General features: G+C 40.8%; 1 protein-coding gene across 3 annotated transcripts in view; it reads right to left on the bottom strand.

Annotated features, from left to right (window-relative positions):
* ptdss2 (phosphatidylserine synthase 2) overlaps window positions 1-18,424 on the bottom strand; it is a 54,108-nt gene that overhangs the window by 26,044 nt on the left and 9,640 nt on the right. For all 3 annotated transcript variants that reach the window (XM_010898166.5, XM_010898165.5, XM_010898164.5), the window contains 3 exons: window positions 16,083-16,428; window positions 8,554-8,655; window positions 5,048-5,130 (listed from right to left, as the gene is read on the bottom strand). In XM_010898166.5, coding sequence (XP_010896468.1) covers window positions 5,048-5,130; window positions 8,554-8,655; window positions 16,083-16,324 — 427 coding nt within the window. In that variant the 5' untranslated portion in view covers window positions 16,325-16,428. The remainder of the gene's footprint in view (window positions 1-5,047; window positions 5,131-8,553; window positions 8,656-16,082; window positions 16,429-18,424) is intronic.

Raw genomic sequence — 18,424 nt, 5'->3', positions numbered from 1 at the left:
ACTTGTTCCCTGTGCATGTTGGACTCCGGCAGGGCTGCCCTTTGTCACCGGTTCTGTTCGTAATTTTTATGGACAGAATTTCTAGGCGCAGCCAGGGGCCGGAGGGTGTCAGGTTTGGGGACCACACGATTTCGTCTCTGCTCTTTGTGGATGATGTTGTCGTGTTGGCCCCTTCAAGCCAGGACCTTCAGCATGCACTTGGACGGTTTGCAGCCGAGTGTGAAGCGGTGGGGATGAAAATCAGTACCTCCAAATCCGAGGCCATGGTCCTCAGTCGGAAAAGGGTGGCTTGCCCGCTTCAGGTTGGTGGAGAGTGCCTGCCTCAAGTGGAGGAGTTTAAGTATCTAGGGGTCCTGTTCACGAGTGAGGGAAGGATGGAACGGGAGATTGACAGACGGATCGGTGCAGCTTCTGCAGTAATGCGGTCGATGTATCGGTCTGTCGTGGTGAAGAAAGAGCTGAGCCGCAAGGCGAAGCTCTCGATTTACCGGTCAATCTACGTTCCTACTCTCACCTATGGTCATGAGCTTTGGGTCATGACCGAAAGGACAAGATCCCGGATACAGGCGGCCGAAATGAGCTTTCTCCGCAGGGTGGCTGGGCGATCCCTTAGAGATAGGGTGAGAAGCTCGGTCACCCGGGAGGAGCTCAGAGTAGAGCCGCTGCTCCTCCACATTGAGAGGGGTCAGCTGAGGTGGCTTGGGCATCTGTTTCGGATGCCTCCGGAACGCCTTCCTGGGAAGGTGTTCCGGTCCCGTCCCACCGGGAAGAGACCCCGGGGAAGACCTAGGACACGCTGGAGGGACTATGTCTCCCGGCTGGCCTGGGAACGCCTCGGTGTCCCCCCGGAAGAGCTGGAGGAAGTGTCTGGGGAGAGGGAAGTCTGGGCATCCCTGCTTAGACTGCTGCCCCCGCGACCCGGCCCCGGATAAGCGGAAGATGATGCAATGCAATTGTAAGAGTCAATTACCAAAAATTGGTGAGATGATCGTAGATTTGGAATCCAAAATTTATATTTTCCATAAAACAAATTTTTATGGAATTTTGGGTTTAAAACAAGTAGAACCTTTCATTTATTTTGGTAAACAGTACTGATTTCTGGAATGAAGTCATTTTTACAGGTACCCATATTTGTAAGGTGAACAATATTACTCTGGAAAGTGTCTGACTATAAATCAATAAATTGACATAAACATCTTAAATATTTTATCACATTCCTACTTTTTTCTCTTTAAATGTCAACTTGTTCATCCCTAATTTTGTGATATCCAGTTTGTTATTAAGGCCCTGACACCTAGCCGCAATGCACAGCGGACATGAACATTTGAGGTTGAAATACATGTCCACAATTTGGCTAGAGCATACTGAAATAAGTACATCATAAGTTGTCCTGCCTCACGGTCTTCTTAGCCTCTCCTTCCAAATAAAAACCCCACCTCCAAAATAATATTAACAGCAAAAAATATGTATGCACTGAAAATCTGAATCACCTACTCTTAAGTCTGAATAAATATGTATGCTACATGAACTAAACATGAAAGTAGGCAATGTTTGAGTTAAGTGGGTGGTGTAATGTGGCTCAAACAGGCTTGCTGAAAATGTAAAACAACAGGGAGACACTCAAAATAAGGGCATTTAGGAACATTGCAGATAGGCCCAAAGCCAACATCCACCAAAATCGTTACACAGGGCCGAAATGTTATCTTTATCCCACTTCATGTTTATAGCTAAAAGGGACAAGTTGTAAAAAGCTGATTTCCAGTTCCCACTGTTCCAAACAGTCGTTAATTACGTCCTGAAAAGTAAAAAAATATAATAAATATGATGTGTTGTTGAAATGAAAATACCTAACTGGCTCTGCGGGCTCAACAGGTCCGAGGACGTGGTTGTCGGCTGACGTGTTGCTCTGCCACACCAGAGATTTTGCGAAACCAAAGGAGAGGCAACAGAGGACCCACTAATGGGTGTTGCAATACCGGTCCAAATTCCTACCCTGTCTATCTCTCCCAGCCTGTCTCTCTCCACCCCTGATTTTCCATTAGAGGTCTGATGTGAACTGAATGCCCCAGTTTCGGTCAAACTGTCCTGGGCTCAGCAGTACCAAAGTAGGCCAAATTATGAGGACACGGCGTCCCATCAGTCTTTCACCAAACTTTGCATCTGCTGTGTTTTGAAATGAAATGTGTTTTTGTCAAACAGTATTGACGTGGCCTAAGGTGGCCCAGAGGTACTGTATATCCCTTTCCTGTCCGATGAATCAGAAAATGCAGGACAAAATATATTAAAAAAATATAGTTGGCCAAGGCATTTTTAATTTTATTTTATGAGAACGAGTTGATTATTTAATTAAAAGAGATTCCATGACTAATTACAGACTACTGACAAAGCCTTCAGCCATTGCATTTTTTTATATATAAGGATACCTTTACTAACCAAGTGTGCAATCCACCTTATCTAACATCAGTACGCCTGTTGGCCAGAATTTAAGCAGACTATTCATAATTAAAATGACTAAAGGCTGGCAGAATGGCAATGTGACTAAAGGCTTCTTCTGAATGGCAATGTGTTAGTAGGTCACTAATTCAGTTGACATTCAAGGCGAAATACTGTATGTATATTTGAGAACACTTATGCAAGTGACACAACATATTCAAATGTGTTTTCCTTCAGGTGATTGTTCCCAATAAGAAAAGTGTATTGACAGAAAATGAAGTAGAGGCTCCACAGCTTAGGTATTGGGCTCATAGCAACGCTAAACAAGTGAATGGCAAATAGAGCATAAGTCAACCCAGGACTAGGGGTGGGACAATATGAGAATGTCATGCCACAATTATCCTGGCCAAAAATATTCTGATTTACGATTTTATCCCGATTAATAACAATCCCAATATCAACTCTGGTTTCTAGCTCAAAACGGCTCGCATATTCTTCCAATACATAAATATTTTTCTTGTGCATTTAAAAAGCCATTACAATAAAATAATATCAAAGAAGCTTTTTAATAATTAAATAATACTATAATAACGTGTAAATCTCTAAATGTAAATGGTTGCCAGCTTCATTGCCAAACATTGCAGAGGATGTTTAGTGGCATTTGTACTGCATTTGCCTTCATTGCACATCTACACATTGCACATCTGTATGTCACATCTGTAATATACATTATATTTAATACAAGTAAATGTTCTGCCCTCTTCTCTTCGCACACCTTGTTAGATGCTAACTGCATTTCGTTGTACTGTACTTGTACTCTGTGACAATACAGTACTCTGTGACAATACAGTTGTCACAAAAAAAATATTGAGATATGTGCTTCACCAGTTAAATAAAAGTAGTAGTCAGGAACACTTCAGTGACTGGCAAGAGATTTTTCAAGTCATTTATCAGAGAATCAGGGGTGAAAATAGATAAAATATCTTACCGGTACTGACCTGTGGGTGCATGTACTTCTTTGTGCATTTTTTGTGCCTTATTAGCTAAGGATAGGCCTATTTGATGTGTCGATTCTTTATAATAACTTCATAATTCATTATAACAGCTCCTCGTTATGTTATGCGCATCATTGTGCAGATCCACGAAAACGATATTCTATTTCTCTTCTCTTGTCATTTTCAGTATGAAAGCGTTAACAATTAGCCTACAATATAAACAAAATTATTTTTAGAAATAGAGATGAATAATAATGTATATCCTTTTCATATTCATAACTAGTTCATTTTTATATCATTACAATACAATCCCATCTCAATAACGACATTTAAGAATAATTTTTATTGTAATTGACAATATTCTTCTATTTATGCTAGCAGAGCCATTTGATTTCCTTGACCATATATTGCAGAGGATGTTTAGTGGCGTAGTACAACGTGAGATGAAATGTGTGCTCCACTTGTAAAATAAAACAAGCAGTCAGGGAAAATTCAGCAATTGGCACAACTTTTTCAAGTCACTCGTGAGGATTATCCCCATTTACGATCTAAAAATCGTCTATAATCCCATCCCTTGCCAGGACATAGTGAAACATTGATGCCACTTTTCCCACAAAGCACATAGCTGAACATTAAACCAAATACTTTGGCATCCTTGATAGGAAATTAGTACTGATATACTGTAAGTGCCTATTGACACTATACCGGTCGGGTTATGTTAGGTGCCTGAACAACTTGGCTTCAGTTTAATGTTATTTTTTTGTTTGCAGTCTTTAATGATGCTTTATGGGACCAGAATGTTACAAGCACACAATGTGTTTGTAAAACTAAACATCTCTGAACAAATTTTTATGAAGTGGACATTCATATTATAATTTTTTTACTGTAAGGCTTTTACTGACAGAAGAAATCAGAGGGGGGCAGAGATGAAGGGTATGGGCAGGTATTGAACCCTGATCTCCGGTTGCATACGCGCATCTACCTATGAGTGTTACCACTGGACCACGGCTCAGCGATCAATACAGAGTATAGAATCTGTATGCCTTTCCTAAGACATAAGACTATTCACAGCCTACTCCACTGCTATGCGTCCAAACATCTATATTGATCATAAGGCAAAGACCGACATTGTTCCTCCCTCCAGGAAAGCCATTTCCAAAGGAAGAGGATGTGAGAAAATCAATACCCCATTACAGAGCTGGACTTAATGCAATTACTTGTCTCGGCAGTTGACAAAATGTATGTACGCTGTGTATCATCCCTAGCATAGCGGTGCTGCGGGAGCACAACCTTCGAAAGAGGCGATTCACTGTAGGGTCACATCGTGGAAGGAATTCTGATGGACACGCTGCTTTTCAGGTTCCCGAATGCTTCACTTCCCTCTGTTTGTCTCACGAGATGAATGAGACTGGGGAAGGAATCCTCTAATGTTTAACATGGACAGCGTCTTTTCTTTGGATGGTATATCGTTTTGCTGAGCATGTCAGAAATCATGTCTCAGCAATATACTGAAGCCTACATAGCAAAAGGCATCCACAACTTCTGAAGACTGGCAGGTTTGTGTTAATCTCAAGTACTGGAGCAGGAAATGTTTATGGGGTGGTCGAACTGTGTGTTACCTGGGTGTGGCCTGGTGAATGGGCCGTCCTTGGCTTGTGTCACTCCAAAGCAGAGAAACACTAGAATGCTGGCCACAATCCCTCTGGAACAAAACAAATGCACACTTCACATCAGTGTCCTTTATAGATACTCTAAAACAAATACATGTGGCTGACTAGAGGTTGTTTTCTGATGTGTTTTTATGTAATTTTTTCCACTAGATTAGATGAATGGGAGGATGGTAAATCATTTGAAGAGAGATGGAAATAAAAGGGTGGTGGATATATTGATTTGGGGGTTGGGCTTTTATCGAGTGGAGAGAATGCAAGAGAAAATATAAGGGGGAAATGTAAGGGGTATTCAAAAGGATACAAGAAAAGTTGCCTGGTCAATAACACCCAGCAAAAATATCGACCCAGTATTAAATAAGGTCTGCAGCTGTCAATTATTTCAATAATTATAATAACTATGCATTAAATTCTTGAAAAATTTGAATAAGAATAATTTTTTCTCAAAACATGTCTATGTGGTGTTTTTACAATTAATCAAAATATAAATAAAATGTAGTCTTGGTCTAATGTTTCATGAACTAAAATGAATTATTTTCAATTTCAGAAATTTTATTTATATTTTGGTATATATTTATTTATTTTTTTGTGGTATTACCAGTCGGTATTACCAGTCATGTAAAATCCATAGATTAGGGTCTAATGAATATGTTAGTTGACACATTTTCTTTTATGAAATGCAAGACGGTAACATATCAGAAATTGTTGCATATTGTATTAATATTACTCTATACTATACTGTGATGAAAAACAAATAAGTAGGAAACCCATTTTTCAGACTGGCACAAGCCTATGCTGTAATGACCACTATGGTACAATACATAGTTAATTGGTACATTATAAATGTTCACTGCCATTCTGTAAGGACAGTTTGCACCCCGGCCCGGAGTCACCACGCTATGCCAGTGTATGCCAGTGTATAGTATAACAGGTACGAATGCAGCAGGAATATTTAAATCCTGATGGGTCAATAACTGTATTTGACATGTAAAACTGTTATTTGATGTATAATGAAAAAATGAAGAGACCACTGCAAAATTATCAGTTTCTCTAGTTTTACTATTTATAGGTGTGTTTGAATAAAATGAACATTTTTGTTTTATTCTATAAACTACTGACAACATAACACCCAAATTCCAAATAAACATATTGTCATTTAGTGTATTTATTTGTAGAAAATAACAACTGGTCAAAATAACCCAAAACATGCATGGTTTTCAAATATGCATTGTCTTTTAAAACTTTTTGCACTGTGGAGTCTCATTTGTGCCAGCATGTTCAGACGTTCAGATGTTTCAGTAATGCGCCTGAGACCTTCCTCACACAGTAGGCCGCAACATATGTTGACAGATTTTAATAGTCAAATAAGTTGACTTGGTCGAATAACCTTTCATGCCTAAAACATTTGTAACAAATACATGTACAACCATAAGAAAATGCCATTTGAAAAGTGGACTGAAATGAAGGTGAAATTCATGTGAAAAAAGTGATTGTTCAGGATTGATTTAAGAACATAGATTAAATTATTTTGGCCGAAGAGCATTCATCAGGGTGTGAGAAAATGACATACCATTCAAAATGCAATACTTGACATTCACCCCAATCCCCTTGCAGGATTCGAAACCATTGTCTCCCAGTGACGCAGCTAACTGCGAGGCAATGACTGCATCAATGCTGCACCATTCAGAGACCCAAGGGTGGCAACGTAATAAGAATGGACACAAAGCCTTTCCTTCAAAAGACACCAGTCTGAGAGACCTGGGTCGACAAAAGCAACACGGCAGACGGCTTGGGCACATTTGTTTTCACTACTTCCATCCTTATAGATTAGGGCAGATGACAGACATGGAGAGGTGCAATCCCCTTCCACCCTAGAGGATTAGTACTGTCAGGTGAAGGAGTACAGCCAGGCAGGCAGTAAGGCAGTACCATCTGCTGTGACCATGTGGGGGTGGGGGCCTAATACTCTACGTATCTCCAGGTGAGCTGGGCCTGGCTGACAACACCAAATCCTTTAATGAATGTCATGCAGACAACCCCCAACCCACCACTCCCATACAGCTATTCCCAGAAACACCTTCCTATGTAATGCGTGCGTGCATTTCCTCCCCAATGGTGCCAAATTATTCTGTCCTCGCTAAAAAGCACAGAAGTGGCTTAAACACGTGCCAAGGAGCCAAATCGTTCTCTGAATGAATTTTGGAATTCTTATGAGGCAGGGAACTGTCCTCAGCTATCCAAAGCAACCACTAGCCAAAGGCTGACTTTTGTTCTACATAATCTGTGCCTGGCACTCGTGGATTTATTCACAATCAACAGATAACACTTAAGTATGACGCGCTAACATCTTGATCATAACATTAAGAGTACTACTGGAAAACATAACACCTTTTATTGTGTGATATAAACTGCTCAAAACAATTAAGGGAAAACTTAGATCACATGTTGTGTCACCTCCCGATGATGTTGCAGGCAGCATAATGTTCACCACGGCGTCTCCTGACAATTCCACGTCTGTCATGTGCTAAGTGTGAACCTGCTCTCATCTGTGAAGAGAATGGGGCGCCAGATCTGATGTTCTCTGGCGAATGCCAATCCAGCTGCGCGGTGCTGGGCTGTGAGCACAGGTCCCACTAGAGGACGCCGGGCCCTCATGCCACCCTCTTGGAGTCTGTTTCTGACATTCTGGTCAGAAACATGCACACAAGTTGCCAGCTGGAGGTCATTTTATAAGGTTCCTACTGTTCATCTTCGCACAAAGGAGCAGATACCGGTCCTGCTGCTGGGTTGATGCCCTTCTACTGCCCTGTCCAGCTCTCCTCGTGTTATGGCCCGTCTTCTGGTGCTCGAGACTTTACTGGGAGACACAGCAAACCTTCTTGCGATGGCAAGTATGGATGTGCCATCCTGGAGGAGCAGGACTACCTGTGCAACCTGAATGGGCTGCAGGTACTGCCTCATGCTACCAGTAATGACAAGGACACTAGCAAAACGCAAAACTAGATAAGATTCAGACAGAAAGGATAAGAAGAGAGCAATTGTCTGTGGCCACCACCCACACAACCATTCCCTTTTTGGGGGTTGTCTTGCTGTTGCCTCTCCAGTGCACCTGGTGTCACTTTTTCATTGGTACTAAAACAGGTGACATTGATTCACAATCGCTTATGCTTCCTAACTGGACAGACTGATATCCTGGAAGTGTTATACTGTGATGATTTCGTGTTCCCTTCATTTTTATTGAGTAGTGTATATTTAATTACTATTTTATACTACTCAAGAATTGAATCAAATAGGAACATGACAGTCTATGTCCTTGCTGTATGGCATGCCAACTGGGCTGAAAGTGACCGGCTGTTGAAGTTGAATTACCCACCAGCTAGGAAGATACGTGAGGCTGTGCTGCATGAACGTACAAAAGCGAATATCTCTGTGCGTGTGGGTTTGACAAAATGGCTGACCTTTTAGTGTTGTACGTCGTATCCTGGGGGGTCTCCTCCAATAGCGTGACGTAGACCAACACACAGGTGAGTATGAACAGCACAGTCACTGTATGGGCTCTCCTGCAATGACAAGGTGACAGAGTGATACAGTGGGGAGAGAAGGCAGAAAGAGCAATGGGGGGGCGAGACAGTGACAGGAGAAAAGGGCAGAAGTAAGTGAAAGACGTGTGAGAAAGAGAATAGCAGTCAATGACAGTGTGGCAAAAGGAGCAGACAACGTTGGCCGGCCGCACCACCGCGTTCACTTCGTGAACGTGACAGAAAAAGGGTTTTGAGAAAGAAAGCTTGGCGAACTGTGTGCCTCTCAGGCAACTGCAGTTTGATGCACTTTGCCACGCGTGCGCTTATAGTGGGCTGTTGGTTGGTTTATCCGTCCAATACCCAGTCGGAGTACATTTAACTGGACCCAATGGCGCCTGAGTGAGATTTCCTTTCCACCCCATGAGTACAGGGTCAGTACCCAGTGTATCGACTGATACTGACTGAAGGGTTACTTCTGGCCTTTATACAAAATCAGTGGGTTAATCTGACTGTGGAGAGGTAAAGGAATGGTGTGGTTGGAAACACCTTGAAGTATCACTTCAACCAAACTGACCAGGAGGAATGTGAAGGAGAATGCATGAGTTTTATTTGGTCCCCTGAAATGGGGGGACTATGTATAAAATAGGCCTGTGATTCCTACATGGTTCATGGATGTAAATACCCTCAAATTGAAAGCAGTCTGCACTTTCACCTCTTAGTTGCAGTTCTATTACAAATCCAACATGCTGAAGTACAGTGCCAAATTAACAACACTTGCTGGACTGCAATGTAACTACCACAAAGAAGAGGATTGTGACTGACATGTTACAGGAGGGAGAGAGGGGCATGTTCAATAGAGTGAGTGGAGAGAGAGAGAGAGAGGGAGAAAGACAAAGGAGAGAGAGGAGGATATTGAGTGCAAAGGTCACAGTGGAAGCCTGTCTGCCAGCGTGCTTGAATGAGGAGACGAGCTAGCGAGCGAGACACAAACAAACAGAAACAAGTTGGTGATATTTATCAAGAATGTCAGGTCACTAGAGATTCCTTGAATTAGAAATGTAAAGGAGGCGACATAGGGTGGTCAGAGCCACTGACTCTGTACACACATATACCGCATTCTGCTCTTTCAGCAAAAAACTCATTAGCCACCTTCCTAGGCATAAATTGAAAAAAAAAACAATTTAATAAAAATATAATTTAAAAAAAACAGGTGGACGTGAAGGAGATACAGATTAACAGACAAATAATTTAAGGGGTATTGAGAGAGACAGAGAGCACTGTGCCAAAGAAAGGGGGGTGGGGTTATATGTGGACTGCATAGTGCTAATATGACACACACTCTGCATGGTGTTGAGTCATGAAGCTGTTGTTCTGTTTTTGTTTTTTTCTCCAGCTGTAACCCGTTTGGCACGAAAGCCCCTTGGAAGACTCCAGCCTGACAATGAAGAGAACGGGGTGGAAAAATACCCACTGAGAAATCCAGTCCACCAAGACTGGGACACAAAGTTTGATTATGCTTAGAGGCCTAGCTAATCATGCCATTTGCTCTTACCTTGGTATCGTTTGGCGTTTCCATGGCAATTTACCTACTAACTAGCCAAGTCTTAGGTTTCTTAAGAATTTGTTGAATTGTGTGGAATTCTTTAAATAGGACAAGAGTAGCCAATTATTTCTACATACACAGGTTTATCATTAAGGCCACTCCAGCTTTTGGTTTTGGATTTTGCCTTCCCTCAAGAGGACTAATTGCTCTTATCATAGGCCCTTTAAAAAGGATGACGTAAAAGTGACAAACATTAACAAATGTGTACATACTGACTTCAAGGTAGTCTAGTTGTAGATAATTTCCAGTGCTACAATGGTGCGCATTTACCCCACATTCATTTATAGCTAATATACAAATTACATTTTGGCCTTTTATCTAGTGGAGGGCAATGATTTTAGGGGCCATATTCAGGTATTTTTATTCAGCTGCAGATCACGGCAATAAAAGTTTCCTTATAATTCGCACATGCTTTCTGTCCTATTTCTGACATTCAATAGTGACCTGCAATTTTGTTTTGAACTTCAAAAAGAAGAAATAACATACAATATTTCCTCAGGTTGTGTAGGTTTAGTCCACCCCCTTCCTTTGGGCATAGTAACAGGTTATATCTTGTACTTGCTCTCTTTTTTGCCATGTAAAAAGTTTGCTATAATTTAATCTAGTAGTTTGACTTTATGACAGGGTCTCTCTGGTTTTAGGGATTGGAATCGAAAGAGTAGTTGTGGCAGTAGATTCATTCTTATAATTTCCACTCTGGGCATAAGATTCAGATGAAGGACTTCCCAAATAATTAAGTCTATTTAGTTAATTAGTTTCCCATAGTAGGCTTTAAATAGTTATGGGGATGATTGTGTAGTCATAATGTCGAGGAACTTAAAACCTTGTTTGGGCCACCCGACTCTACCGGAAAACCTTGGTTTTTTCCTCTAACTCTACCGGAAATTCTCCCGTTACCATCCTAGATTCCCATTTAGTTTAATTTATTAGATATCCTGATATTTCCCCATATTCAGCAAGGGATTTCATTAAGGTTGGGATAGACAAGGTCTGCTTATGTTAATATGTGATCTGTAAAGAGTGAGAGCTTGTGTTCCCTCCCCACTTCATCCTTGATGCCACTGATTTTGTGATTTTGTCTTATCTACTCCGCATGATGTTCAACACTTATGGCAAAGAGCAGTGGGCTAATGGAATCTCCTTGTCTCATGTCCCATTTAAGGCTACATTTTGGTTCTGTGTATACTACTTTTACCCAGTCAATAAAACTTATTTTAAAATAGTTTTCCCTATATTATATAAGTAAGCCCATTTCACCCTGTTAAATGCTTTCTAAGCATCCAAACTAAGCAGCATAGATTGCTGGGGGCTTCCTCTGGCACAGTCTATGACATTCAAGGTCCTCCTTATATTATCGGATGCATGTCTGTACTGTATGAATCCTGTTTGGTTTGTTTAATCAGTTTTGTTGTTCTGTATGTTTTTGTACTCTTTTTGCCAAGATTGCGGTCAGTAATTTTAGGTCATTACATAGTAAGCAAATCGGTCTATACCCATCACAAGAGGTATGGTCTTTACCATATCTGTGTACTACAGAAATAATGACCTCTGACCAGGTTCTTGCAGCATTCGCTTCTGAGATTGTATAATTAAAGACATTGGTTAAGATTGGAGTTAATTCATGTACGAAACATTTATAGAACTCTCCTGGTAGGCCATCTGTCCCAGGTGATTTGTTGATTTTTAAATCCCTAATTCCATCTTTCAATGCCCTTTTGGTAATTGGTCTAACCCTTTGGTGGCTTCATCTTCTGATAAGGTGGGTAGGTAGATTTTTTTAGAAGAAATCCTGGGTCTTCCTCGCTGTTAACCTATATAATGACAATGACTATATTTTCATAGAATGATGCAAATCCATCTGCAATGTCCTTGGGTTGTGTCAATATTTTGCATTACTTTGATAATAACTCTGTTCGATTGGACCTTACAGATTTGAAATGCAAGTATTCGACTGGCACGGCTACCGCCCTCATCAGCATAGGAATTTCATGACGGGCCACTGCGGCCATGGCCATTGTTGCCCTTCGCTCAGACTGTGTTGCCCCGAAAATCAATGTACGCCCTATTGCCACTTTAGCCTTTGTGCCCCTGCTACTGTCAAAATCTCACAGTCAGCCGTTTGTAAGTTTGTTAGTAGTTTGCAACTGAGAACAACCACAAGAATGGGCAGCGTTTGTTGTGAAAATTTAAAACCACATACTTTCTCCACGCACAAGTAAGTCGCGATATTTGTTTATTTTGGTCGTACTCTTTTGTACAGTTGATTGTGATGTTAAATATACTTCACAGTTTTCATTTGGGTAACTGAGGTAATGTTTTCCTTCTGGCTAGCTAGCCTTAACGTTTCTTAACTCTCAATACCATTGCATGTTTGTTGTTGTCAAGGGAATGCTCTCAACTAAAACGTCTGAAATGAAACAGATTCCAGAATCTATAACATTTTTGAGGGAGGAGTAGATGTAATTTAAAGGATTAAAACATGATAATTTAAATGTATGTTATGTATTACTTATAACATATCAGTTATAAGTAATTATTCAAAATATAATATAAAAAAAGTGAATAATGTATGTTTTTATGTCATACATGTTTTTTTCTTATCAACTATTCAAGTTGTTTATTTGTAAGCTCAAATCCTCTTATTTCACTCAATGGCCTTTGTGCCCTGGCATGTGCTCTTTGTGCCCTAAACATTTTTGTGACACCAAAGGCCAAATGGCTCTAAAATGATGACATTCTAAGCCCAGTATTTCTGATTGGAGAAGCACAGGGCGCCCTCAGTCTTATATATTAAGAGAGAATCCAGGTTTTGTGTTTCCTTCTGAGGTCTGAAAGTGATCAGAGTTGCTTTTAGTATCTAGATCTTTTAGTATCTTTTGTTCTTCCAGTCACGCTTTTTTTTGTCTTGATTATCGTTCTATACATTTTACTCTAATAACTGCGTCACCTCTCAATTGTCATTAAAATCAAAGTATGCCACTAAGCTCTGTTTTATGTGTAGCATGGCATCTGGGTTAGAAAGTGGTGAGAAGTTTAGTCTCAAGTATTTGAAAAAAATTCCCTTCTCTAAATTATATTGTTAGTGAGACTGGAGCATGGTCACTGATTGTTTTAGATCCAATGCGGCACTCCATGACCTTGAACATATATTGCCGCGGTATACAAAATAAGTCTATTCGGGAGTAACTATCATGGGGGTTTGGAATAGATAGGAAAATCTTTGCCCTTGGGATTGTTATGTCTCCAGGGGTCAGTGAGACCCATTTCCTCTAGGATATTGTTCAGCATCCATGTTTTCTGAAGTGGTTGTCCCGGCTCAGGTGGTTGTCTGTTATCCCATCTTGATTAGCAAAGCCTTACTATTAGAGGTGATAACTTTGTTTGAGGCATACACATTTAGAATAGAGCTATCAAAAGTACCCGATTTTCCCAATTAGCCTGATAGATATTTGGGTATATCTTTTCATGTGACAACACTGAAGAAATTATAATTTGCTACAATGTAAAGTAGTGAGTGTACAGCTTGTATAACAGTGTAAATTTGATGTCCCCTCAAAATAACTTAACACACAGTAATTAATGTCTAAACCACTGGCAACAAAAGTGTACACTCATAAGTGAAAATGTCCAAATTGGGCCCAATTAGCTATTTTCCCTCCCCGGTGTCATGTGACTCGTTAGTGTTACAAGGTCTCAGGTGTGAATGTGGAGCAGGTGTGTTAAATTTGGTGTCATCGCTCTCACACTCCTTCATACTGGTCACTGGAAGTTCAACATGGTACCTCATGGCAAAGAACTCTCTGAGGATCTGAAAAAAAGTACTGTTGCTCTACATAAAGATGGCCTAGGCTATAAGAATATTGCCAAGACCCTGAAACTGAGCTGCAGCACGGTGGCCAAGACCATACAGCAGTTTAACTGGACAGGTTCCACTTAGAACAGGCCTCGTCATGGTCGACCAAAGAAGTTGGTGGTCGACCAAAATAATAATAACATATTTTATTAAGTCCTGTGTGACGTTTTTTTTCACGACTGATCTAGCCTTATGTTTAATGAAATTGACGATGTCAAACAAAAAAAATCATACCTGAAAGGTCCTCTAACTACTGTTCCCAGAGACAGGGGACATCGCTAGGTCAATAAGCCCTACAACATCTAACGATCTGTCACGTGGACTCTCCTAACTCACACAAGTCCTTCCGGCTGTACGTTTGAGGCACAGGCTTTAATGTCTGCAGGTCAATGTTATGTCCAGAATAGACACATCACACTTAAGCTTATGTCCCTTGCAAGGCAGCTAGCATTGTACTGATGTGTTTAAAGAGGAGTCTGAAAACCAGACAGGGGAATCTGTGTTGCCGCTATCATTTACCAGATGCATAAATCCACACTCCCCTCCCCAGCCCCCTTGGGCATCTGTCTTGGCTTAAAGACTTTCATGGAGCTCTTAGTGCTTTTTGTTATTAAGGAAACAGAGATGGAGATACCTTGTAAATAAAGCTTTCTGCTGGACATGAATGCAGGCTTGTGTTGTGGTACTAATAATCCCCATACAAAAACAAAAGAAATCTACACACAAGCTCTAGTTTTGGCCTTTGTGGACATTATTGCTTCTAAACTACTAGTGTTACGAATACAACAACTTAAAAAATGCTCTCTCATTATCCTGTCCAGGGCTCAACAATAACGATAGCCTGATGGCCCCGGGCCAGTAAAAAGTGTTAGGAATAATAAAACTAACAAGCCACCGTATCGATGAAAAAATATAATAATCACATTATTAACATCCTCCAGTTGTTTTGTAATCTGGCACATGCAAAAATAACTACATTGCAGTTCTTTTGTGCGCGAACCATGGCTGTATTGTATTGTTTTTCAATAAAACATTAAAACCTCAATTGAAAAAAGCAGCGAAGGATAACTATGAGCTCAAACGCAACTGAAATTTATTTACCTGTTTTGATAGAACTCAGATGCACTGTGTCATTTGTCGTAAGTTCCTGGCTAGAGCGGACAAATGTGGGTCTTTTAACAAAGGCACTGACAACTTTTGCAAACAATCCCTGACCAGCCATGCCAATAGAAAACAGCACCTGGTCTGCATGACAGCCAAGCAGGTGGCTGACAATCCGTCCTCAGGGCCCTTGGTCGTACTGATCAGGAATTTAAATGCAGATGCCCATTGGGTGATTGCACCACATATAACAACCACATACCTAGTAACTAAGAAGGACCAACCGGGTGCCCTGTTACCTGTGGATGAATGAGTTAGTGTTTTGTCTCAAATCAAATGTTTTGTTGATTTCTCTTTCATTAAAGTCAAATATTGTTTATGTTTTCCATATCCAGAATGCATTTCATGAAGGATTAAACATGTTAAGTAACAAAAGTATTTGGTTATATGATATAACTGATAAATTACAACTTTTGGAATGAGGGAAAGTAAAAACATTTTGGGGGCCAGTGAGTTTCAAACACACAGGCCCCAGTGGGTTATGTTAACGTTGTGCCCTGCAGTCAGATTTGAACTTCAGCATAAACCTTATTTGTGGGTATGGGGAAAACCCTTAGCCCTGGTGAGAAGCCAATACCACAAAGGTGATGTCTTATAAATGTCCAGACAGTTGAGTCAATTGACAAATCAGACTACATTCATTATCTCCCTAGATGTGACAAGTGAAATACGGAATGTGGGCAAGCCTGAGCTTGCATTCCAGTGCCATGCCACTAATTTACAGTAAACGTTAACTTCACACAGCTGGAAAACTTAGAGCTGTCACTTTCCCCGGGGGGCAACTGCCTGTCACATGTCTGTAACTAAGGCAAACAGCCTACAGATTGGGAAAGAGAAGCCCCAACTCACCAGAAAAAGGTGTTGGTCCCATCGTCGAACACTTCCGTCTCTGTGTTTCGTCTTGAAAGGTTCTCTCGGGAGACTTGCTTCGCCGATTTGGGTTTGGTTGGAGTCGCCGGGGCTGCGCCGTGGTGGGAGGAGTCAGAAACCGACCGGTCAGAGGAGCAGTTAATGACCTGCTCCTCCGCTGCATTGGAAGGTCTGCCAGTAATAAGAGCCATGCTGCTCCTCTTCGGGTCGGGCTTGGTCATTGCTTTCCAGATGCCTAGGTCCTTTAGCTATAGATTGTGCGGAAAATGACTTCTGGTCTTCACTTCGTGTCATCCGAAACAACCCTGTCCAAGTTCGTCAGCATCTGCAGTGGATTGGCATAATGTTAATTAGGCATAATGTTAACTACACCGAAAATGTCAAAATACTTGCGGTAAAGTTGCAGTAAGCTTGATGTGATTTGTGAGAGTAACTGTGTAGGTGCATTTGTCACATGCCATTTCACCCAGTCATAATTCTTAACAAACATTAACATTTATAACAAAAGGTAAATTTCCACTTGTTTTATTTTTCGCTTAGGTGAAGAGGCCTGACTCTTGGGCTGCTCATTGAAAGTCATCACTTGAGGTAGATGTGAGATAAAAAAAAAATAATTACTATACACTTTGCAACCATCTGTGCCAATTAACAGGGCGCCTTGGGTGTGTTTTCATTCTGCTGATTCTCTTGAAAACCGTTTCACTAAACAAGGAAGTTTATCCAATTTTAACATTTGCACTTGCTTGTTGTGGGAACAGACACCTCACAGGTCCACCACTGGCAGCTTAATTAAATAATACCTGCAAAACACCAGTCTCAACGGCAACAGTAAAGAGACAACCTTGTGCTGGCCTTTTAGGCAGAGTTGCAAAGAAAAAACTGTATCTCAGACTGGCCAATAAAAATAAAAGATTAAGATGGGCAAAAGAACAGACACTGGACAGAGGAACATTGGAAAAAGTGTCATGGACAGACAAATCTATGGTTCACAAGGACCACAAAAAATAAGATTTGTGAGATGCAGACCAAATGAAAAGATGCTGGAGGAGTGCTTGATGCCATCTGCCAAGCATGGTGGAGGCAATGTAATGCTCTGGGTGTGCTTTGGTGGTGGTAATGTGGAAGATTTGTACAGGGTAAATGGAATCTTGAAGAAGGACCTGTGAGGGGTCCTCCTAATGTAGACACTAATGAATTTGTCCTTTTGGTCAGTTGTGCCTCCCACTCTTTATATTCTGGTTAGAGGCCAGTTTGCGGTGTTCTTTGAAGGGAGTAGTATTTTCAGTTTCTTAGCAATGTCTCAAAAGGAATAGCCTTCACTTCTCAGAACAAGAATAGACAAGTTTCAGAAGAAAGTTTCTGGCCATTTGAGCCAGTAAATAACCCCCCACCTCCCCCCCGAGGTTGTCGCTATCCTTGCCCATCTGGTCATGCTTCTGACCTGGATTAGGTTTTATAGACCCTGGACACAGCCCACATGCATGTATTAATTATTACAACTTGTACTCTTAAAATGTTCACCTAGCACAACCAGAAGAGGACTGGTCACCACTCAGTGCATGGTTCCTCTCTAGGTTTCTTCCTAGATTTCAGCCCCTTTTATGGGGTTTTTCCTGTTTTTCCTAGCCACTGAGCTTCAACACTGTTGTTACTTGCTCCTTGGGGTTTCATGTTGGGTGTTTTGTAAAAGCACTTTATGACAACTGCTGATGTAAAAAGCGCTTTATAAATAAATGTGATTGATTGATATTCCATTCAATATCAGCAGTTTCCAGCAACAAGTAATTCACAACATTAACAATATTTACACTGTATTTCTGATAAATGTTGTGTTATTTCAATGGACAAAAATGTGCTTTGAAAACAAGGACATTCCTAAGTGACCTCAAACATTTGAATGGCAGTGCATATTTGGTATTTTTTTATGTGATGTGAACATATAAGGCTTTGTGATTACAAAACGGTATTGTTAGTGCAAATCATTAACATTTTTAAACAATACAACAGAGTGTTGGGATTGCAGTTCAAATGGAGCCAGTGTTGGCCAATACATTCCACTGAGAATCAAAAAGGGGAAAATGGTCATGGGTTCTTGTGGGTTACTATTGCAGAGCTATTGCAGAGCTATTGCAGGCCATGTAGTAAAGAAAATGTCTCTTCACTATTGCAAGATGTAAAGAGACTACTGGCGAAGTTGTTAGTTAATGTGGGGGGATTAAATTGAAGACAAGGACGCTTCTTGTTGTGCTTAAGTATGAATGTTCTAAGAGTCACCTTCATGATAGCTAAGCCCCTAAACTCATTCCTTCAGTTACAGTGGT

The sequence above is a fragment of the Esox lucius genome, chromosome 19 (genome assembly GCF_011004845.1).
Source record: "Esox lucius isolate fEsoLuc1 chromosome 19, fEsoLuc1.pri, whole genome shotgun sequence".
Taxonomy (NCBI): Eukaryota; Metazoa; Chordata; class Actinopteri; order Esociformes; family Esocidae; genus Esox; species Esox lucius.
This window is presented reverse-complemented; position numbering and strand designations above follow the sequence as displayed.